Source organism: Salvelinus fontinalis, chromosome 28, assembly GCF_029448725.1.
Source record: "Salvelinus fontinalis isolate EN_2023a chromosome 28, ASM2944872v1, whole genome shotgun sequence".
NCBI classification, from domain to species: domain Eukaryota; kingdom Metazoa; phylum Chordata; class Actinopteri; order Salmoniformes; family Salmonidae; genus Salvelinus; species Salvelinus fontinalis.
Genome location: NC_074692.1, coordinates 46,615,442 through 46,637,941, shown reverse-complemented (window position 1 = coordinate 46,637,941; position 22,500 = coordinate 46,615,442). Strand labels below are relative to the sequence as shown.

Sequence of the window (22,500 nt, the reverse complement as noted above, 5' to 3'; positions counted from 1 at the left end):
GGGACTAGTACACAGCGTTGTACGAGATCTTCAGTTTCTTGCCAATTTCTCACATGGAATAGCCTTCATTTCTCAGAACAAGAATAGACTGATGAGTTTCAGAAGAAAGTTCTTTGTTTCTGGCCATTTTGAGCCTGTTATCAAACCCACAAATGCTGATGCTCCAGATACTCAACTAGTCTAAAGAAGGCCAGCTTTATTGCTTCTTTAATCAGAACAACAGTTTTCAGCTGTGCTAACATAATTGCAAAAGTGTTTTGTAATGATCAGTTAGCCTTTTAAAATGATTAACGTGGATTAGTTAACACAACGTGCCATTGGAACACAGAAGTGATGGTTGCTGATAATGGGCCTCTGTAGATATTCCATAAAAATCAGACGTTTCCAGCTACAATAGTCATTTACAACATTTACAATGTTTAACAATGTCCACACTGTATTTCTGATCAAGTTGGTGTTATTTTAATGGACAAAAAATGTGCTTTTCTTTCAAAAACAAGGACATTTCTAAGTGACCCCAAACTTCTGAACGGTAGTGTGTGTACACACACACACACACACACACACACACACACACACACACACACACACACAATACCCTACATTCTAGGCTCAGTGTTTTTGGCTTAATAGTGTGTCTTTTAACTCTTGCAGCTCCAGAGGTAGTCAACTATGAACCGCTCGGCCTGGAGGCAGACATGTGGTGAGAGACAGATGTACTTTATATTTAGATAGTGTATGTATATATATATACACACACACACATGCATACATGCACTGAGTATACAAAACATTAGGAACACAGTCCTAATATTGAGTTGCACCCCTACCCCCCCCCCCCCAAGAACAGACTCATTTCGTCACGACATGGACCCTACAAGGTGTCCAAAGCGTTCCACAGGGATGCTGGTCCATGTTGACTCCAATGCTTCCCCACAGTTGTGTCCAGTTGGCTGGATGTCCTTTTGCATGGTGGATACATCTTGATACATACGGGAAGCACAAGAATTGCAACACTGCTGTTTCTTTTGTGTGTATAAAGAACGGTCCACCACCCAAAAGGAACACTTGACAGAGTCCCTCGACAAATAAAGACTTTTCTGACGGGAAAAGGGGGTGTAACTCCACATTAGGACGGTGTTCCTAATATTTAGTTGACTCGGTGTATAAGGCTCTGTATATATCTCTGTCTGTCGCTTACTAATCCATATTGTTGTTCCAGGAGTGTTGGCGTGATCACCTACATTCTGTAAGTACAACATTCCTAATGATTGGTGCAATACATGAAGCTCTTCATTCAACTGTCACCAGTATCCCGTTCAGTGATTGGTCCTGATATTGATCTTAGTGTCTTTTTTTTATCTTGCGTGTATTTCTTTGTATAACTGCGTTGTTGACGAATGCAACCAATCATTTCACTGTACCCTTTACCCCATGGTGTATCCTGTGGACGTGACCAATCAAGTCTGCTTTGATATTAATGAAAAAATATTAACATATTAATGCATATATTTCAATAAAATGTATTTATAAAGCCCTTCTTACATCAGCTGATGTCACAAAGTGCTGTATAGAAACCCAGCTTAAACAGCCCAAACAGCAAGCAATGCAGGTGTAGAAGCACGGTGGCTAGGAAAAACTCCCTAGAAAGGCCAAAACCTAGGAAGAAACCTCGAGAGGAACCAGGCTATGAGGGGTGGCCAGTCCTCTTCTGTATATAGGTGGCTAGGAGAAACTCCCTAGAAAGGCCAGAACCTAGGAAGAAACCTCGAGAGGAACCAGGCTATGAGGGGTGGCCAGTCCTCTTCTGGCTGTGCCGGGTGGAGATTATTAGAGTACATGGCCGTTTACAGTGCCTTGCAAAAGTATTCACCCCCTTGGTGTTTTTCCTATTTTGTTGCATTACAACCTGTAATTTAAATTGATTCTTATGTGGATTTCATGTAATGGACATGGAAAAAAAACTTGTTTCAAAAAATTCAAAATTAACAACAGAAAAGTGGTGCGTTCAAATAAACTCAGCAAAAAAAGAAACATCCTCTCAATGTCAACTGCGTTTATTTTCAGCAAACTTAACATGTGTAAATATTTGTATGAACATGAACTGATTTATGCTAATTGTTTGATTTTAGTCGATTGCCTGGTCGACTTATTTCAAAACCGTTTAAATGTTGGAAAGGACCGTTACCATGTTACCTTTAGTCTGGAAAGGACCGTTACCATGCTACCTTTAGTCTGGAAAGGACCGTTACCATGCTACCTTTAGTCTGGAAAGGACCGTTACCATGCTACCTTTAGTCTGGAAAGGACCGTTACCATGTTACCTTTCCAGAGGAAAGGACCGTTACCATGTTACCTTTCCAGAGGAAAGGACCGTTACCATGTTACCTTTCCAGAGGAAAGGACCGTTACCATGTTACCTTTAGTCTGGAAAGGACCGTTACCATGTTACCTTTCCAGAGGATAGGACCGTTACCATGTTACCTTTCCAGAGGAAAGGACCGTTACCATGTTACCTTTCCAGAGGAAAGGACCGTTACCATGTTACCTTTCCAGAGGAAAGGACCGTTACCATGTTACCTTTCCAGAGGAAAGGACCGTTACCATGTTACCTTTCCAGAGGAAAGGACCGTTACCATGTTACCTTTCCAGAGGAAAGGACCGTTACCATGTTACCTTTCCAGAGGATAGGACCGTTACCTTTAGTCTGGAAAGGACCGTTACCATGTTACCTTTCCAGAGGAAAGGACCGTTACCATGTTACCTTTAGTCTGGAAAGGACCGTTACCATGTTACCTTTAGTCTGGAAAGGACCGTTACCATGTTACCTTTCCAGAGGAAAGGACCGTTACCATGTTACCTTTAGTCTGGAAAGGACCGTTACCATGTTACCTTTCCAGAGGAAAGGACCGTTACCATGTTACCTTTCCAGAGGAAAGGACCGTTACCATGTTACCTTTCCAGAGGAAAGGACCGTTACCATGTTACCTTTCCAGAGGAAAGCACCGTTACCATGTTACCTTTAGTCTGGAAAGGACCGTTACCATGTTACCTTTCCAGAGGAAAGGGCCGTTACCATGTTACCTTTCCAGAGGAAAGGACCGTTACCATGTTACCTTTCCAGAGGAAAGGACCGTTACCATGTTACCTTTCCAGAGGAAAGGACCGTTACCATGTTACCTTTCCAGAGGAAAGGACCGTTACCATGTTACCTTTCCAGAGGAAAGGACCGTTACCATGTTACCTTTCCAGAGGAAAGGACCGTTACCATGTTACCTTTCCAGAGGAAAGCACCGTTACCATGTTACCTTTCCAGAGGAAAGGACCGTTACCATGTTACCTTTAGTCTGGAAAGGACCGTTACCATGTTACCTTCCCAGAGGAAAGGACCGTTACCATGTTACCTTTCCAGAGGAAAGGACCGTTACCATGTTACCTTTAGTCTGGAAAGGACCGTTACCATGTTACCTTTCCAGAGGAAAGGACCGTTACCATGTTACCTTTCCAGAGGAAAGGACCGTTACCATGTTACCTTTCCATAGGAAAGGACCGTTACCATGTTACCTTTCCATAGGAAAGGACCGTCACCATGTTACCTTTCCAGAGGAAAGGACCGTTACCATGTTACCTTTCCAGAGGATAGGACCGTTACCATGTTACCTTTAGTCTGGAAAGGACCGTTACCATGTTACCTTTCCAGAGGAAAGGACCGTTACCATGTTACCTTTAGTCTGGAAAGGACCGTTACCATGTTACCTTTCCAGAGGAAAGGACCGTTACCATGTTACCTTTCCAGAGGAAAGGACCGTTACCATGTTACCTTTAGTCTGGAAAGGACCGTTACCATGTTACCTTTCCAGAGGAAAGGACCGTTACCATGTTACCTTTCCAGAGGAAAGGACCGTTACCATGTTACCTTTCCAGAGGAAAGGACCGTTACCATGTTACCTTTCCAGAGGAAAGGACCGTTACCATGTTACCTTTCCAGAGGAAAGCACCGTTACCATGTTACCTTTAGTCTGGAAAGGACCGTTACCATGTTACCTTTCCAGAGGAAAGGGCCGTTACCATGTTACCTTTCCAGAGGAAAGGACCGTTACCATGTTACCTTTCCAGAGGAAAGGACCGTTACCATGTTACCTTTCCATAGGAAAGGACCGTTACCATGTTACCTTTCCAGAGGAAAGCACCGTTACCATGTGACCTTTCCAGAGGAAAGGACCGTTACCATGTGACCTTTCCATAGGAAAGGACCGTTACCATGTTACCTTTCCAGAGGAAAGGGCCGTTACCATGTTACCTTTCCAGAGGAAAGCACCGTTACCATGTTACCTTTCCAGATGAAAGGGCCGTTACCATGTTACCTTTCCAGAGGAAAGGACCGTTACCATGTTACCTTTCCAGAGGAAAGGGCCGTTACCATGTTACCTTTCCATAGGAAAGGACCGTTACCATGTTACCTTTCCAGAGGAAAGGACCGTTACCATGTTACCTTTCCAGAGGAAAGGACCGTTACCATGTTACCTTTCCAGAGGAAAGGACCGTTACCATGTTACCTTTCCAGAGGAAAGGACCTTTACCATGTTACCTTTCCAGAGGAAAGGACCGTTACCATGTTACCTTTCCAGAGGAAAGCACCGTTACCATGTTACCTTTCCAGAGGAAAGGACCGTTACCATGTTACCTTTAGTCTGGAAAGGACCGTTACCATGTTACCTTTCCAGAGGAAAGGACCGTTACCATGTTACCTTTCCAGAGGAAAGGACCGTTACCATGTTACCTTTCCAGAGGAAAGGACCGTTACCATGTTACCTTTCCAGAGGAAAGGACCGTTACCATGTTACCTTTCCAGAGGAAAGGACCGTTACCATGTTACCTTTCCAGAGGAAAGGACCGTTACCATGTTACCTTTCCAGAGGAAAGGACCGTTACCATGTTACCTTTCCAGAGGAAAGGACCGTTACCATGTTACCTTTAGTCTGGAAAGGACCGTTACCATGTTACCTTTCCAGAGGAAAGGACCGTTACCATGTTACCTTTCCAGAGGAAAGGACCGTTACCATGTTACCTTTAGTCTGGAAAGGACCGTTACCATGTTACCTTTCCAGAGGAAAGGACCGTTACCATGTTACCTTTCCATAGGAAAGGACCGTTACCATGTTACCTTTCCATAGGAAAGGACCGTTACCATGTTACCTTTCCAGAGGAAAGGACCGTTACCATGTTACCTTTCCATAGGAAAGGACCGTTACCATGTTACCTTTCCATAGGAAAGGACCGTTACCATGTTACCTTTCCAGAGGAAAGGACCGTTACCATGTTACCTTTCCAGAGGAAAGGACCGTTACCATGTTACCTTTCCAGAGGAAAGCACCGTTACCATGCTACCTTTAGTCTGGAAAGCACCGTTACCATGCTACCTTTAGTCTGGAAAGCACCGTTACCATGTTACCTTTAGTCTGGAAAGGACCGTTACCATGTTACCTTTAGTCTGGAAAGGACCGTTACCATGTTACCTTTAGTCTGGAAAGCACCGTTACCATGTTACCTTTAGTCTGGAAAGGACCGTTACCATGTTACCTTTAGTCTGGAAAGGACCGTTACCATTTTACCTTTAGTCTGGAAAGGACCGTTACCATGTTACCTTTAGTCTGGAAAGGACCGTTACCATGTTACCTTTAGTCTGGAAAGGACCGTTACCATGTTACCTTTAGTCTGGAAAGGACCGTTACCATGTTACCTTTAGTCTGGAAAGGACCGTTACCATGTTACCTTTAGTCTGGAAAGGACCGTTACCATGTTACCTTTAGTCTGGAAGGACCGTTACCATGTTACCTTTAGTCTGGAAAGGACCGTTACCATGTTACCTTTAGTCTGGAAAGGACCGTTACCATGTTACCTTTAGTCTGGAAAGGACCGTTACCATGTTACCTTTAGTCTGGAAAGGACCGTTACCATGTTACCTTTAGTCTGGAAAGGACCGTTACCATGTTACCTTTAGTCTGGAAAGGACCGTTACCATGTTACCTTTAGTCTGGAAAGGACCGTTACCATGTTACCTTTAGTCTGGAAAGGACCGTTACCATGTTACCTTTAGTCTGGAAAGGACCGTTACCATGTTACCTTTAGTCTGGAAAGGACCGTTACCATGTTACCTTTAGTCTGGAAAGGACCGTTACCATGTTACCTTTAGTCTGGAAAGGACCGTTACCATGTTACCTTTAGTCTGGAAAGGACCGTTACCATGTTACCTTTAGTCTGGAAAGGACCGTTACCATGTTACCTTTAGTCTGGAAAGGACCGTTACCATGTTACCTTTAGTCTGGAAAGGACCGTTACCATGTTACCTTTAGTCTGGAAAGGACCGTTACCATGTTACCTTTAGTCTGGAAAGGACCGTTACCATGTTACCTTTAGTCTGGAAAGGACCGTTACCATGTTACCTTTAGTCTGGAAAGGACCGTTACCATGTTACCTTTAGTCTGGAAAGGACCGTTACCATGTTACCTTTAGTCTGGAAAGGACCGTTACCATGTTACCTTTAGTCTGGAAAGGACCGTTACCATGTTACCTTTAGTCTGGAAAGGACCGTTACCATGTTACCTTTAGTCTGGAAAGGACCGTTACCATGTTACCTTTAGTCTGGAAAGGACCGTTACCATGTTACCTTTAGTCTGGAAAGGACCGTTACCATGCTACCTTTAGTCTGGAAAGGACCGTTACCATGTTACCTTTAGTCTGGAAAGGACCGTTACCATGTTACCTTTAGTCTGGAAAGGACCGTTACCATGTTACCTTTAGTCTGGAAAGGACCGTTACCATGTTACCTTTAGTCTGGAAAGGACCGTTACCATGTTACCTTTAGTCTGGAAAGGACCGTTACCATGTTACCTTTAGTCTGGAAAGGACCGTTACCATGTTACCTTTAGTCTGGAAAGGACCGTTACCATGTTACCTTTAGTCTGGAAAGGACCGTTACCATGTTACCTTTAGTCTGGAAAGGACCGTTACCATGTTACCTTTAGTCTGGAAAGGACCGTTACCATGTTACCTTTAGTCTGGAAAGGACCGTTACCATGTTACCTTTCCAGAGGAAAGGACCGTTACCATGTTACCTTTCCAGAGGAAAGGACCGTTACCATGTTACCTTTCCAGAGGAAAGGACCGTTACCATGTTACCTTTCCAGAGGAAAGGACCGTTACCATGTTACCTTTAGTCTGGAAAGGACCGTTACCATGTTACCTTTCCAGAGGAAAGGACCGTTACCATGTTACCTTTCCAGAGGAAAGGACCGTTACCATGTTACCTTTAGTCTGGAAAGGACCGTTACCATGTTACCTTTAGTCTGGAAAGGACCGTTACCATGTTACCTTTAGTCTGGAAAGGACCGTTACCATGTTACCTTTCCAGAGGAAAGGACCGTTACCATGTTACCTTTCCAGAGGAAAGGACCGTTACCATGTTACCTTTCCAGAGGAAAGGACCGTTACCATGTTACCTTTCCAGAGGAAAGGACCGTTACCATGTTACCTTTAGTCTGGAAAGGACCGTTACCATGTTACCTTTCCAGAGGAAAGGACCGTTACCATGTTACCTTTCCAGAGGAAAGGACCGTTACCATGTTACCTTTCCAGAGGAAAGGACCGTTACCATGTTACCTTTCCAGAGGAAAGGACCGTTACCATGTTACCTTTAGTCTGGAAAGGACCGTTACCATGTTACCTTTCCAGAGGAAAGGACCGTTACCATGTTACCTTTAGTCTGGAAAGGACCGTTACCATGTTACCTTTCCAGAGGAAAGGACCGTTACCATGTTACCTTTCCAGAGGAAAGGACCGTTACCATGTTACCTTTCCAGAGGAAAGGACCGTTACCATGTTACCTTTAGTCTGGAAAGGACCGTTACCATGTTGTTGTAGCCCAGATATGGAGTGAGAGAGAACGCTTATCAGAGAGAAAGACTTTGGTGCTTCACATTCCTGACACCTGACCAACTGTTTAACTTATAACTCACAATTCCTCTGATATCTGTCCATAACTAGAGTACATCTATAAAACATCTTCATGGCTTTGTTATACATTCAGAGAAACAAACGTGGTATACGCTGTAAACCTTTTAGAGCGTCATTCAGTTTTATGTGGGAAGTTATTGGAATGAATGGAAACTTTCTCTACCTCTCTCAACCTCTTTCTCTCCCTATGGCACTATCTTTCTTTCTCTCCCCCTCCCTCCTTCCTCCCTGCTCTCTCCCTTTCCCCTCCCCTTCCCTCCCATCCCTGCTCTCGCCCTCTTTCCTCCCTCCCCCCCCCCTGTCCTCCCATCCCTGCCCTCCCCCTCCCCCTTCCCTCTCGTCCCTGCTTTCTCCCTCTCCCCTCCCCCCTCCTCCCTCCCTCCCTTCCTCAGGTTGAGTGGTGCATCGCCGTTCTTGGGGGAGAATAAGCAGGAGACTCTAGCTAACGTGTCGGCGGTGGACTACACCTTCGATGAAGAGTTCTTCAGCAGCACCAGCCTCCTGGCCAAAGACTTTATCACCAGGCTGCTTATCAAAGACCCAAAGTACATGATCTCTCTAACCTCTGACCCTAACCCTCACCCCTATCCCTAACATTGTACAGGCGAAGCCTTTGTATATACTATGTGCTTGGTTCGGTCCTGAATGTATTGAAACTGAACCGGAGTGTACATATACACCGCTCTGCACTTAAACACAGTGTGCCCAATGTTCTCAACTCTATACATTAGTGCAGAGTTATCAAGCTGGAGTCTGTGGGGTACTGCAGGGGGTACACCAGTTTATTCAATACTTTTTGGGGAAAAATCGTATTGGCAATTTTTTTAAAGGTGAAAAGTAATTTAATTTATGAATATAGCTAGCTACAACACAATACCATTCTAGATACCATTTTTCTGTCTCTGCGTCCAGCATGAAGGAAGTTAAGAGGTAGTTTCACGAGCCAATGCTAACTAGCGTTAGCGCAATGACTTGAAGAGAAATTCTTAGGCGGGCCGTTTAAGTGGTCTTTTTGGGGATGGAAAAACAGTGTCAACTTTAAACATCCAAGACCAGATGATAGAAAGCAGAAAACATACTTAACTAAATATATTAAATAATAACATATATGAGAACTTACAATCAAATAAAATATAGGCAGTCAGGAACATAGAAAGTCTCAAAACCATTCAAGGTCCTTTGATTAGACTTAGCAAAATGCATAGAATTAAAAGTAGTTATCTTTAAAACTGAACTTGTCTCTCAGGCCTGTGCAAAACGTTATAGAAGTGCTGGAAATTATCTTCAAAGTCATGTCTCTACGCTGCCAATAGACCTTTACCAATCTAGCTAATAGAATGGACAGTTTAATAGACCTTTACCTTTCTAGCTAATAGACTGGACATTTTACCAGACCTTTACTTTTCTAGCTAATAGACTGGATAGTTTAATAGAACTTTACCTTTCTAGCTAATAGACTGGATAGTTTACCAGACCTATACCTTTCTAGCTAATAGACTGGATAGTTTACCAGACCTTTACCTTTCTAGCTAATAGACTGGATAGTTTACCAGACCTTTACCTTTCTAGCTAATAGACTGGACAGTTTACCAGACCTTTACCTTTCTAGCTAATAGACTGGATAGTTTAATAGACCTTTACCTTTCTAGCTAATAGACTGGATAGTTTAATAGACCTTTACCTTTCTAGCTAATAGCCTGGAGAGTTTAATAGACCTTTACCTTTCTAGCTAATAGACTGGACAGTTTATCAGACCTTTACCTTTCTAGCTAATAGACTGGATAGTTTAATAGACCTTTACCTTTCTAGCTAATAGACTGGACAGTTTAATAGACCTTTACCTTTCTAGCTAATAGACTGGATAGTTTACCAGACCTTTACCTTTCTAGCTAATAGACTGGATAGTTTAATAGACCTTTACCTTTCTAGCTAATAGACTGGATAGTTTACCAGACCTTTACCTTTCTAGCTAATAGACTGGATAGTTTACCAGACCTTTACCTTTCTAGCGAATAGACTGGACAGTTTAATAGACCTTTACCTTTCTAGCTAATAGACTGGATAGTTTAATAGACCTTTACCTTTCTAGCTAATAGACTGGATAGTTATCAGACCTTTACCTTTCTAGCTAATAGACTGGATAGTTTAATAGACCTTTCTAGCTAATAGACTGGGTAGTTTAATATACCTTTACCTTTCTAGCTAATAGACTGGACAGTTACCAGACCTTTACCTTTCTAGCTAATAGACTGGATAGTTTAATAGACCTTTACCTTTCTAGCTAATAGACTGGATAGTTTAATAGACCTTTACCTTTCTAGCTAATAGACTGGACAGTTTACCAGACCTTTACCTTACCGTCCCTGGGTCGCCGGGTTGCCTAGCTGGGGGTCCCTGGGTCGCCGGTTTGCCTAGCCGGGGGTCCCTGGGTCGCCGGGTTGCCTAGCTGGGGGTCCCTGGGTCGCCGGGTTGCCTAGCTGGGGGTCCCTGGGTCGCCGGGTTGCCTAGCTGGGGGTCCCTGGGCAAGGGAAGGTTGAAAACCCCTGCATTAATGTACATTTATACGTTATGTTACGTTGTGTAAGCTACTGTCAGAGCTCCGTGACTGTAGTAGGTGTTATCATCATCCCAGCAGCCCTAATGGAGGTTGCCTAGGCAACAGCCGATTGAAGATTGGGTTGCTGTGGTGATGCTGGTCTTAGTGTATTATTAAACAGTCATGGTCTGTTAAGAGGAGATAACCAAAGAGGATAGTCGTAGGGACAGAGGAACCACAGTGTGTGTGTGTGTGTGTGTGTGTGTGTGTGTGTGTGTGTGTGTGTGTGTGTGTGTGTGTGTGTGTGTGTGTGTGTGTGTGTGTGTGTGTGTGTGTGTGTGTGTGTGTGTGTGTGTGTGTGTGTGTGTGTGTGTGTGTGTGTGTGTGTGTGTGTGTGTGTGTGTGTGTGTGTGTGTGTGAGTTGTCTGCATGTATGTACTGTGTTATGTTCATCGTTTGACCAGCGAGTCAGCTCAGTTTGTGTGTGACTAGAGGAAGGTGTGTGTGACGAGGGGAAGGTGTGTGTGACGAGGGGAAGGTGTGTGTGACGAGGGGAAGGTGTGTGTGACGAGGGGAAGGTGTCTTTGACGAGGGGAAGGTGTGTGTGACAGAAGTATAGTGTGTGCACCATGAGTTGTCCAGGATTGTTTTGAGTTAATCGTTTGTTCCTTTCCTAACCCCCTGTTCCCTTCCATGTTCCTTTCCTAACCCCTGTTCCTTTCCTAACCCCTGTTCCCTTCCTAACCCCTGTTCCCTTCCTAACCCCTGTTCCCTTCCTAACCCCTGTTCCCTTCCTAACCCCTGTTCCCTTCCTAACCCCTGTTCCCTTCCTAACCCCTGTTCCCTTCCTAACCCCTGTTCCCTTCCATGTTCCTTTCCTAACCCCCTGTTCCTTTCCTAACCCCATGTTCCCTTCCTAACCCCCTGTTCCCTTCCTAACCCCCTGTTCCTTTCCTAACCCCTGTTCCCTTCCTAACCCCCTGTTCCCTTCCTAACCCCTGTTCCCTTCCTAACCCCCTGTTTCTTTCCTAACCCCTGTTCCTTTCCTAACCCCTGTTCCCTTCCTAACCCCTGTTCCCTTCCTAACCCCTGTTCCCTTCCTAACCCCATGTTCCCTTCCTAACCCCTGTTCCTTTCCTAACCCCTGTTCCCTTCCTAACCCCCTGTTCCCTTCCTAACCCCTGTTCCCTTCCTAACCCCTGTTCCCTTCCTAACCCCTGTTCCTTTCCTAACCCCCTGTTCCTTTCCTAACCCCTGTTCCCTTTCCTAACCCCTGTTCCTTTCCTAACCCCTGTTCCTTTCCTAACCCCTGTTCCTTTCCTAACCCCTGTTCCTTTCCTAACCCCTGTTCCTTTCCTAACCCCCTGTTCCCTTCCTAACCCCTGTTCCCTTCCTAACCCATGTTCCCTTCCTAACCCCCTGTTCCTTTCCTAACCCCCTGTTCCCTTCCTAACCCATGTTCCCTTCCTAACCCCCTGTTCCTTTCCTAACCCCCTGTTCCTTTCCTAACCCCTGTTCCCTTCCTAAACCCTGTTCCCTTCCTAACCCCTGTTCCCTTTCCTAACCCCTGTTCCCTTTCCTAACCCCTGTTCCCTTCCTAACCCCTGTTCCCTTCCTAACCCCTGTTCCCTTCCTAACCCCCTGTTCCTTTCCTAACCCCTGTTCCTTTCCTAACCCCCTGTTCCCTTCCTAACCCCCTGTTCCCTTCCTAACCCCCTGTTCCCTTCCTAACCCCTGTTCCCTTCCTAACCCATGTTCCCTTCCTAACCCCTGTTCCTTTCCTAACCCCGGTACCTTTCCTAACCCCCTGTTCCTTTCCTAACCCCTGTTCCCTTCCTAACCCCCTGTTCCTTTCCTAACCCCTGTTCCCTTCCTAACCCTTGTTCCCTTCCTAACCCCTGTTCCTTTCCTAACCCCTGTTCCCTTCCTAACCCCTGTTCCTTTCCTAACCCCTGTTCCCTTCCTAACCCCTGTTCCCTTCCTAACCCATGTTCCCTTCCTAACCCCTGTTCCTTTCCTAACCCCTGTTCCCTTCCTAACCCCTGTTCCCTTCCTAACCCCCTGTTCCCTTCCTAACCCCCTGTTCCCTTCCTAACCCCTGTTCCCTTCCTAACCCCTGTTCCTTTCCTAACCCCTGTTCCCTTTCCTAACCCCTGTTCCTTTCCTAACCCATGTTCCCTTCCTAACCCCTGTTCCCTTCCTAACCCCTGTTCCCTTCCTAACCCCTGTTCCCTTCCTAACCCCTGTTCCCTTCCTAACCCCCTGTTCCTTTCCTAACCCCTGTTCCCTTCCTAACCCCCTGTTCCCTTTCCTAACCCCCTGTTCCTTTCCTAACCCCTGTTCCTTTCCTAACCCCCTGTTCCTTTCCTAACCCCTGTTCCCTTCCTAACCCCCTGTTCCCTTCCTAACCCCTGTTCCCTTCCTAACCCCTGTTCCTTTCCTAACCCCTGTTCCTTTCCTAACCCCCTGTTCCTTTCCTAACCCCTGTTCCTTTCCTAACCCCCTGTTCCCTTCCTAACCCCCTGTTCCTTTCCTAATCCCTGTTCCTTTCCTAACCCCTGTTACTTTCCTAACCCCCTGTTCCCTTCCTAACCCCTGTTCCTTTCCTTACCCCTGTTCCTTTCCTAACCCCTGTTCCCTTTCCTAACCCCTGTTCCCTTCCTAACCCCTGTTCCTTTCCTAACCCCCTGTTCCTTTCCTAACCCCTGTTCCCTTTCCTAACCCCTGTTCCTTTCCTAACCCCTGTTCCCTTTCCTAACCCCTGTTCCTTTCCTAACCCCTGTTCCCTTTCCTAACCCCTGTTCCTTTCCTAACCCCTGTTCCTTTCCTAACCCCCTGTTCCTTTCCTAACCCCTGTTCCTTTCCTAACCCCCTGTTCCCTTCCTAACCTCCTGTTCCTTTCCTAACCCCTGTTCCTTTCCTAACCCCTGTTCCTTTCCTAACCCCCTGTTCCCTTCCTAACCCCTGTTCCCTTCCTAACCCATGTTCCCTTCCTAACCCCCTGTTCCTTTCCTAACCCCTGTTTCTTTCCTAACCCCTGTTCCCTTTCCTAACCCCTGTTCCTTTCCTAACCCCTGTTCCCTTTCCTAACCCCTGTTCCTTTCCTAACCCCCTGTTCCCTTCCTAACCCCTGTTCCCTTCCTAACCCATGTTCCCTTCCTAACCCCCTGTTCCTTTACTAAACCCCTGTTCCCTTCCTAACCCCTGTTCCTTTCCTAACCCCCTGTTCCCTTCCTAACCCCCTGTTCCTTTCCTAACCCCCTGTTCCTTTCCTAACCCCTGTTCCTTTCCTAACCCCCTGTTCCCTTCCTAACCCCCTGTTCCTTTCCTAAACCATGTTCCCTTCCTAACCCCCTGTTCCTTTCCTAACCCCTGTTCCTTTCCTAACCCCTGTTCCCTTTCCTAACCCCTGTTCCTTTCCTAACCCCTGTTCCCTTTCCTAACCCCTGTTCCTTTCCTAACCCCTGTTCCCTTTCCTAACCCCTGTTCCTTTCCTAACCCCTGTTCCTTTCCTAACCCCCTGTTCCTTTCCTAACCCCTGTTCCTTTCCTAACCCCCTGTTCCCTTCCTAACACCCTGTTCCTTTCCTAACCCCTGTTCCTTTCCTAACCCCTGTTCCTTTCCTAACCCCCTGTTCCTTTCCTAACCCCTGTTCCTTTCCTAACCCCTGTTCCCTTCCTAACCCATGTTCCCTTCCTAACCCCCTGTTCCTTTCCTAACCCCCTGTTCCTTTCCTAACCCCTGTTCCTTTCCTAACCCCTGTTCCTTTCCTAACCCCCTGTTCCTTTCCTAACCCCCTGTTCCTTTCCTAACCCCTGTTCCCTTCCTAACCCCTGTTCCCTTTCCTAACCCCTGTTCCCTTCCTAACCCCTGTTCCTTTCCTAACCCCCTGTTCCTTTCCTAACCCCTGTTCCCTTTCCTAACCCCTGTTCCTTTCCTAACCCCTGTTCCCTTTCCTAACCCCTGTTCCTTTCCTAACCCCTGTTCCCTTTCCTAACCCCTGTTCCTTTCCTAACCCCTGTTCCTTTCCTAACCCCCTGTTCCTTTCCTAACCCCTGTTCCTTTCCTAACCCCCTGTTCCCTTCCTAACCCCCTGTTCCTTTCCTAACCCCTGTTCCTTTCCTAACCCCTGTTCCTTTCCTAACCCCCTGTTCCCTTCCTAACCCCTGTTCCCTTCCTAACCCATGTTCCCTTCCTAACCCCCTGTTCCTTTCCTAACCCCTGTTTCTTTCCTAACCCCTGTTCCCTTTCCTAACCCCTGTTCCTTTCCTAACCCCTGTTCCCTTTCCTAACCCCTGTTCCTTTCCTAACCCCTGTTCCCTTTCCTAACCCCTGTTCCTTTCCTAACCCCTGTTCCTTTCCTAATCCCCTGTTCCTTTCCTAACCCCTGTTCCTTTCCTAACCCCCTGTTCCCTTCCTAACCCCCTGTTCCTTTCCTAACCCCTGTTCCTTTCCTAACCCCTGTTCCTTTCCTAACCCCCTGTTCCCTTCCTAACCCCTGTTCCCTTCCTAACCCATGTTCCCTTCCTAACCCCCTGTTCCTTTCCTAACCCCCTGTTCCCTTCCTAACCCCTGTTCCTTTCCTAACCCCCTGTTCCCTTCCTAACCCCCTGTTCCTTTCCTAACCCCCTGTTCCTTTCCTAACCCCTGTTCCTTTCCTAACCCCCTGTTCCCTTCCTAACCCCCTGTTCCTTTCCTAAACCATGTTCCCTTCCTAACCCCCTGTTCCTTTCCTAACCCCTGTTCCTTTCCTAACCCCTGTTCCCTTTCCTAACCCCTGTTCCTTTCCTAACCCCTGTTCCCTTTCCTAACCCCTGTTCCTTTCCTAACCCCTGTTCCCTTTCCTAACCCCTGTTCCTTTCCTAACCCCTGTTCCTTTCCTAACCCCCTGTTCCTTTCCTAACCCCTGTTCCTTTCCTAACCCCCTGTTCCCTTCCTAACACCCTGTTCCTTTCCTAACCCCTGTTCCTTTCCTAACCCCTGTTCCTTTCCTAACCCCCTGTTCCTTTCCTAACCCCTGTTCCTTTCCTAACCCCTGTTCCCTTCCTAACCCATGTTCCCTTCCTAACCCCCTGTTCCTTTCCTAACCCCCTGTTCCTTTCCTAACCCCTGTTCCTTTCCTAACCCCTGTTCCTTTCCTAACCCCCTGTTCCTTTCCTAACCCCCTGTTCCTTTCCTAACCCTAACTGTCGTGTCTTTTTCAGAAAGAGAATGACCATCCAGGACAGTCTACTTCATCCCTGGATCAAGGTCTGTCTAACACACACACACACACACACACACACACACACACACACACACACACACACACACACACACACACACACACACACACACACACACACACACACACACACACACACACACACACACACACACACACACACACAGGATAAGTTATTTCTTTATTCACTTTATACAGGGAATGAGTGTTCATTCACTTCATAAAATCCTACTTGAAAACAAAGGGTAGCAGAATGATACACAATATGATCAATATAAAAATAATTGATAAGTTAATGTAATCTATTGATCTGATTAGTCATATATGTTCCTGTTTGTCCAATCAGCCAAAGGACTCCCAGCAGGCTCTCAGCAGGAAGGAGTCTGCTGTCAACATGGAGAAGTTTAAGAAGTTTGCTGCTCGGAGGAAATGGAAGGTACATTTATCTCTCTCCCTCTGTCTGTCTTTTTATCACTCTCCCTTCTAACTCTCTATCTCTTCTATCTCTCTCCCTCCTATCTCTCCCTCTCTTCTATCTCTCTCTCTCAGTGAGCTCTGAGGGTGTGGCGTAGTGAGCTCTGAGGGTGTGGTGTAGTGAGCTCTGAGGGTGTGGCGTAGTGAGCTCTGAGGGTGTGGCGTAATGAGCTCTGAGGGTGTGGCGTAGTGAGCTCTGGGGGTGTGGTGTAGTGAGCTCTGGAGGTGTGGGGTTGAGAGCTCTGAGGGTGTGGCGTAGTGAGCTCTGGGGGTGTGGTGTAGTGAGCTCTGAGGGTGTGGCGTAGTGAGCTCTGAGGGTGTGGCGTAGTGAGCTCTGAGGGTGTGGCGTAGTGAGCTCTGGGGGTGTGGTGTAGTGAGCTCTGAGGGTGTGGCGTAGTGAGCTCTGAGGGTGTGGCGTAGTGAGCTCTGGGGGTGTGGCGTAGTGAGCTGTGAGGGTGTGGCGTAGTGAGCTGTGAGGGTGTGGCGTAGTGAGCTCTGAGGGTGTGGCGTAGTGAGCTCTGAGGGTGTGGCGTAGTCAGCTCTGGGGGTGTGACGTAGTCAGCTCTGGGGGTGTGACGTAGTCAGCTCTGGGGGTGTGGCGTAGTGAGCTCTGAGAGTGTGGCGTAGTGAGCTCTGAGGGTGTGGCGTAGTGAGCTCTGAGGGTGTGGCGTAGTGAGCTCTGAGGGTGTGGCGTAGTGAGCTCCTGGGGTCTGGCGTAGTGAGCTCTGGGGGTGTGGCGTAGTGAGCTCTGGGGGTGTGGCGTAGTGAGCTCTGAGGGTGTGGCGTAGTGAGCTCTGAGGGTGTGGCGTAGTGAGCTCTGAGGGTGTGGCGTAGTGAGCTCTGGGGGTGTGGCGTAATGAGTTCTGAGGGTGTGGCGTAGTGAGCTGTGAGGGTGTGGCGTAGTGAGCTCTGAGGGTGTGGCGTAGTGAGATGTGAGGGTGTGGCGTAGTGAGCTCTGAGGGTGTGGCGTAGTGAGCTCTGAGGGTGTGGCGTAGTGAGCTCTGAGGGTGTGGCGTAGTGAGCTCTGAGGGTGTGGCGTAGTGAGCTCCTGGGGTGTGGCGTAGTGAGCTCTGGGGGTGTGGCGTAGTGAGCTCTGAGGGTGTGGCGTAGTGAGCTCTGGGGGTGTGGCGTAGTGAGCTCTGGGGGTGTGGCGTAGTGAGCTCTGGGGGTGTGGCGTAGTGAGCTCTGGGGGTGTGGCGTAGTTAGCTCTGAGGGTGTGGCGTAATGAGCTCTGGGGGTGTGGCGTAGTGAGCTCTGAGGGTGTGGCGTAGTGAGCTCTGGTGCTGTGACGTAGTCAGCTTTGGGGGTGTGGCGTAGTGAGCTCTGAGGGTGTGGCGTAGTGAGCTCTGAGGGTGTGGCGTAGTGAGCTTTGAGGGTGTGGCGTAGTGAGCTCTGAGGGTGTGGCGTAGTGAGCTCTGAGGGTGTGGCGTAGTGAGCTCTGAGGGTGTGGCGTAGTGAGCTCTGAGGGTGTGGCGTAGTGACCTCTGAGGGTGTGGCGTAGTGAGCTCTGAGGGTGTGGCGTAGTGAGCTCTGAGGGTATGGCGTAGTGAGCTCTGGGAGTGTGGCGTAGTGAGCTCTGAGTCTGTGGCGTAATGAGCTCTGAGGGTGTGGCGTAGTGAGCTGTGAGGGTGTGGCGTAATGAGCTCTGGGGGTGTGGCGTAGTGAGATGTGAGGGTGTGGCGTAGTGAGCTCTGAGGGTGTGGCGTAGTGAGCTCTGAGGGTGTGGCGTAGTGAGCTCTGAGGGTGTGGCGTAGTGAGCTCTGAGGGTGTGGCGTAGTCAGCTCTGGGGGTGTGACGTAGTCAGCTCTGGGGGTGTGGCGTAGTGAGCTCTGAGGGTGTGGCGTAGTGAGCTCTGAGGGTGTGGCGTAGTGAGCTCTGGGGGTGTGGCGTAATGAGCTCTGAGGGTGTGGCGTAGTGAGCTCTGAGGGTGTGGCGTAGTCAGCTCTGGGGGTGTGATGTAGTCAGCTCTGGGGGTGTGGCGTAGTGAGCTCTGAGGGTTTGGCGTAGTGAGCTCTGAGGGTGTGGCGTAGTGAGCTCTGGGGGTGTGGCGTAATGAGCTCTGAGGGTGTGGCGTAGTGAGCTGTGAGGGTGTGGCGTAGTGAGCTCTGAGGGTGTGGCGTAGTGAGCTCTGAGGGTGTGGCGTAGTGAGCTCTGAGGGTGTGGCGTAGTGAGCTCCTGGGGTCTGGCGTAGTGAGCTCTGGGGGTGTGGCGTAGTGAGCTCTGAGGGTGTGGCGTAGTGAGCTCTGGGGGTGTGGCGTAGTGAGCTCTGGGGGTGTGGCGTAGTGAGCTCTGGGGGTGTGGCGTAGTGAGCTCTGGGGGTGTGGCGTAGTGAGCTCTGGGGGTGTGGCGTAGTGAGCTCTGAGGGTGTGGCGTAATGAGCTCTGGGGATGTGGCGTAGTGAGCTCTGAGGGTGTGGCGTAGTGAGCTCTGGGGCTGTGACGTAGTCAGCTTTGGGGGTGTGGCGTAGTGAGCTCTGAGGGTGTGGCGTAGTGAGCTCTGAGGGTGTGGCGTAGTGAGCTCTGAGGGTGTGGCGTAGTGAGCTCTGAGGGTGTGGCGTAGTGAGCTCTGAGGGTGTGGCGTAGTGAGCTCTGAGGGTGTGGCGTAGTGAGCTCTGAGGGTGTGGCGTAGTGAGCTCTGAGGGTGTGGCGTAGTGAGCTCTGAGGGTGTGGCGTAGTGAGCTCTGAGGGTGTGGCGTAGTGAGCTCTGGGAGTGTGGCGTAGTGAGCTCTGAGTCTGTGGCGTAGTGAGCTCTGAGGGTGTGGCGTAGTGAGCTGTGAGGGTGTGGCGTAATGAGCTCTGGGGGTGTGGCGTAGTGAGATGTGAGGGTGTGGCGTAGTGAGCTCTGAGGGTATGGCGTAGTAAGCTCTGAGGGTGTGGCGTAGTGAGCTCCTGGGGGTGTGGCATAGTGAGCTCTGGGGGTGTGGCGTAGTGAGCTCTGGGGGTGTGGCATAGTGAGCTCTGAGGGTGTGGCGTAGTGAGCTCTGGGGGTGTGGCATAGTGAGCTCTGAGGGTGTGGCGTAGTGAGCTCTGAGGGTGTGGCGTAGTGAGCTCTGGGGGTGTGGCGTAGTGAGCTCTGGGGGTGTGGCGTAGTGAGCTCTGAGGGTGTGGCGTAGTGAGCTCTGAGGGTGTGGCGTAGTGAGCTCTGGGGGTGTGGCGTAGTGAGCTCCTGGGGTGTGGCGTAATGAGCTCTGGGGGTGTGGCGTAGTGAGCTGTGAGGGTGTGGCGTAGTGAGCTCTGAGGGTGTGGCGTAATGAGCTCTAGGGGTGTGGCGTAGTGAGCTCTGGGGGTGTGGCGTAGTGAGCTCTGAGGGTGTGGCGTAATGAGCTCTGGGGGTGTGGCGTAGTGAGCTCTGGGGGTGTGACGTAGTGAGCTCTGAGGGTGTGGCGTAATGAGCTCTGGGGGTGTGGCGTAGTGAGCTCTGAGGTTGTGGCGTAGTGAGCTCTGAGGGTGTGGCGTAGAGAGCTCTGAGGGTGTGGCGTAATGAGCTCTGGGGGTGTGACGTAGTGAGCTCTGAGGGTGTGGCGTAGTGAGCTCTGGGGGTGTGACGTAGTGAGCCCTGGGGGTGTGGCGTAGTGAGCTCTGAGGGTGTGGCGTAGTGAGCTCTGAGGGTGTGGCGTAATGAGCTCTGGGGGTGTGGCGTAGTGAGCTCTGAGGGTGTGGCGTAGTGAGCTCTGAGGGTGTGGCGTAGTGAGCTCTGAGGGTGTGGCGTAGTGAGCTCTGAGGGTGTGGCGTAGTGTGCTCTGGGGGTGTGGCGTAGTGAGCTCTGGGGGTGTGGCGTAGTGAGCTCTGGGGGTGTGGCGTAGTGAGCTCTGAGGGTGTGGCGTAGTGAGCTCTGGGGGTGTGGCGTAGTGAGCTCTGGGGGTGTGACGTAGTGAGCTCTGGGGGTGTGGCGTAGTGAGCTCTTTGGGTGTGACGTAGTGAGCTCTGAGGGTGTGGCGTAATGAGCTCTGGGGGTGTGGCGTAGTGAGCTCCGGGGGTGTGGCGTAGTGAGCTCCTGGGGTGTGGCGTAGTGAGCTCTGGGGGTGTGGCGTAGTGAGCTCTGAGGGTCTGGCGTAGTGAGCTCTGAGGGTGTGGCGTAGTGAGCTCTGGGGGTGTGGTGTAGTGAGCTGTGAGGGTGTGGTGTAGTGATCTCTGGGGGTGTGGCGTAGTGAGCTCTGGGGTGTGACGTAGTGAGCTCTGGGGGTGTGGCGTAGTGAGCTCTGAGGGTGTGGCGTAGTGAGCTGTGAGGGTGTGGCGTAATGAGCTCTGGGGGTGTGGCGTAGTGAGCTCTGAGGGTGTGGCGTTGTGAGCTGTGAGGGTGTGGCGTAATGAGCTCTGGGGGTGTGACGTAGTGAGCTCTGGGGGTGTGGCGTAGTGAGCTCTGGGGGTGTGGCGTAGTGAGATGTGAAGGTGTGACGTAGTGAGCTCTGGGGGTGTGGCGTAGTGAGCTCTGAGGGTGTGGCGTAGTGAGCTCTGAGGGTGTGGCGTAGTGAGCTCTGGGGGTGTGGCGTAGTGAGCTCTGGGGGTGTGGCGTAGTGAGCTCTGGGGGTGTGGCGTAGTGAGCTCTGGGGGTGTGGCGTAGTGAGCTCTGGGGGTGTGGCGTAGTGAGCTCTGAGGGTGTGGCGTAATGAGCTCTGGGGGTGTGGCGTAGTGAGCTCTGGGGGTGTGACGTAGTGAGCTCTGAGGGTGTGGCGTAATGAGCTCTGGGGGTGTGGCGTAGTGAGCTCTGAGGTTGTGGCGTAGTGAGCTCTGAGGGTGTGGCGTAGAGAGCTCTGAGGGTGTGGCGTAATGAGCTCTGGGGGTGTGACGTAGTGAGCTCTGAGGGTGTGGCGTAGTGAGCTCTGGGGGTGTGACGTAGTGAGCTCTGGGGGTGTGGCGTAGTGAGCTCTGAGGGTGTGGCGTAGTGAGCTCTGAGGGTGTGGCGTAATGAGCTCTGGGGGTGTGGCGTAGTGAGCTCTGAGGGTGTGGCGTAGTGAGCTCTGAGGGTGTGGCGTAGTGAGCTCTGAGGGTGTGGCGTATTGAGCTCTGAGGGTGTGGCGTAGTGTGCTCTGGGGGTGTGGCGTAGTGAGCTCTGGGGGTGTGGCGTAGTGAGCTCTGGGGGTGTGGCGTAGTGAGCTCTGAGGGTGTGGCGTAGTGAGCTCTGGGGGTGTGGCGTAGTGAGCTCTTAGGTTGTGGCGTAGTGAGCTCTGAGGGTGTGGCGTAGAGAGCTCTGAGGGTGTGGCGTAATGAGCTCTGGGGGTGTGACGTAGTGAGCTCTGAGGGTGTGGCGTAGTGAGCTCTGGGGGTGTGACGTAGTGAGCTCTGGGGGTGTGGCGTAGTGAGCTCTGAGGGTGTGGCGTAGTGAGCTCTGAGGGTGTGGCGTAATGAGCTCTGGGGGTGTGGCGTAGTGAGCTCTGAGGGTGTGGCGTAGTGAGCTCTGAGGGTGTGGCGTAGTGAGCTCTGAGGGTGTGGCGTAGTGAGCTCTGAGGGTGTGGCGTAGTGTGCTCTGGGGGTGTGGCGTAGTGAGCTCTGGGGGTGTGGCGTAGTGAGCTCTGGGGGTGTGGCGTAGTGAGCTCTGAGGGTGTGGCGTAGTGAGCTCTGGGGGTGTGGCGTAGTGAGCTCTGGGGGTGTGGCGTAGTGAGCTCTGGGGGTGTGGCGTAGTGAGCTCTTTGGGTGTGACGTAGTGAGCTCTGAGGGTGTGGCGTAATGAGCTCTGGGGGTGTGGCGTAGTGAGCTCCGGGGGTGTGGCGTAGTGAGCTCCTGGGGTGTGGCGTAGTGAGCTCTGGGGGTGTGGCGTAGTGAGCTCTGAGGGTCTGGCGTAGTGAGCTCTGAGGGTGTGGCGTAGTGAGCTCTGGGGGTGTGGTGTAGTGAGCTGTGAGGGTGTGGTGTAGTGATCTCTGGGGGTGTGGCGTAGTGAGCTCTGGGGTGTGACGTAGTGAGCTCTGGGGGTGTGGCGTAGTGAGCTCTGAGGGTGTGGCGTAGTGAGCTGTGAGGGTGTGGCGTAATGAGCTCTGGGGGTGTGGCGTAGTGAGCTCTGAGGGTGTGGCGTTGTGAGCTGTGAGGGTGTGGCGTAATGAGCTCTGGGGGTGTGACGTAGTGAGCTCTGGGGGTGTGGCGTAGTGAGCTCTGGGGGTGTGGCGTAGTGAGATGTGAAGGTGTGACGTAGTGAGCTCTGGGGGTGTGGCGTAGTGAGCTCTGAGGGTGTGGCGTAGTGAGCTCTGAGGGTGTGGCGTAGTGAGCTCTGGGGGTGTGGCGTAGTGAGCTCTGGGGGTGTGGCGTAGTGAGCTCTGGGGGTG

At 50.3% G+C, this 22,500-nt stretch overlaps 2 protein-coding genes across 3 annotated transcripts in view; one reads left to right on the top strand and one right to left on the bottom strand.

Annotated features, from left to right (window-relative positions):
• LOC129826795 (death-associated protein kinase 1-like) overlaps positions 1-22,487 on the top strand; it is a 112,907-nt gene extending 90,420 nt beyond the window's left edge. For both annotated transcript variants that reach the window (XM_055887870.1, XM_055887869.1), the window contains exons 6-10: positions 655-703; positions 1,223-1,249; positions 8,406-8,558; positions 15,754-15,799; positions 16,120-22,487. In XM_055887870.1, coding sequence (XP_055743845.1) covers positions 655-703; positions 1,223-1,249; positions 8,406-8,558; positions 15,754-15,799; positions 16,120-16,260 — 416 coding nt within the window. In that variant the 3' untranslated portion in view covers positions 16,261-22,487. The remainder of the gene's footprint in view (positions 1-654; positions 704-1,222; positions 1,250-8,405; positions 8,559-15,753; positions 15,800-16,119) is intronic.
• The window catches only part of LOC129825794 (PDZ domain-containing protein 2-like), a 188,907-nt gene continuing 183,189 nt past the window's right edge, over positions 16,783-22,500 (bottom strand). Inside the window, exons 9-10 of the mRNA XM_055885936.1 lie at positions 18,605-18,720; positions 16,783-16,834 (exon numbers count right to left, since the gene is read on the bottom strand). Of these exons, the coding sequence (XP_055741911.1) occupies positions 16,783-16,834; positions 18,605-18,720 (168 nt within the window). The remainder of the gene's footprint in view (positions 16,835-18,604; positions 18,721-22,500) is intronic.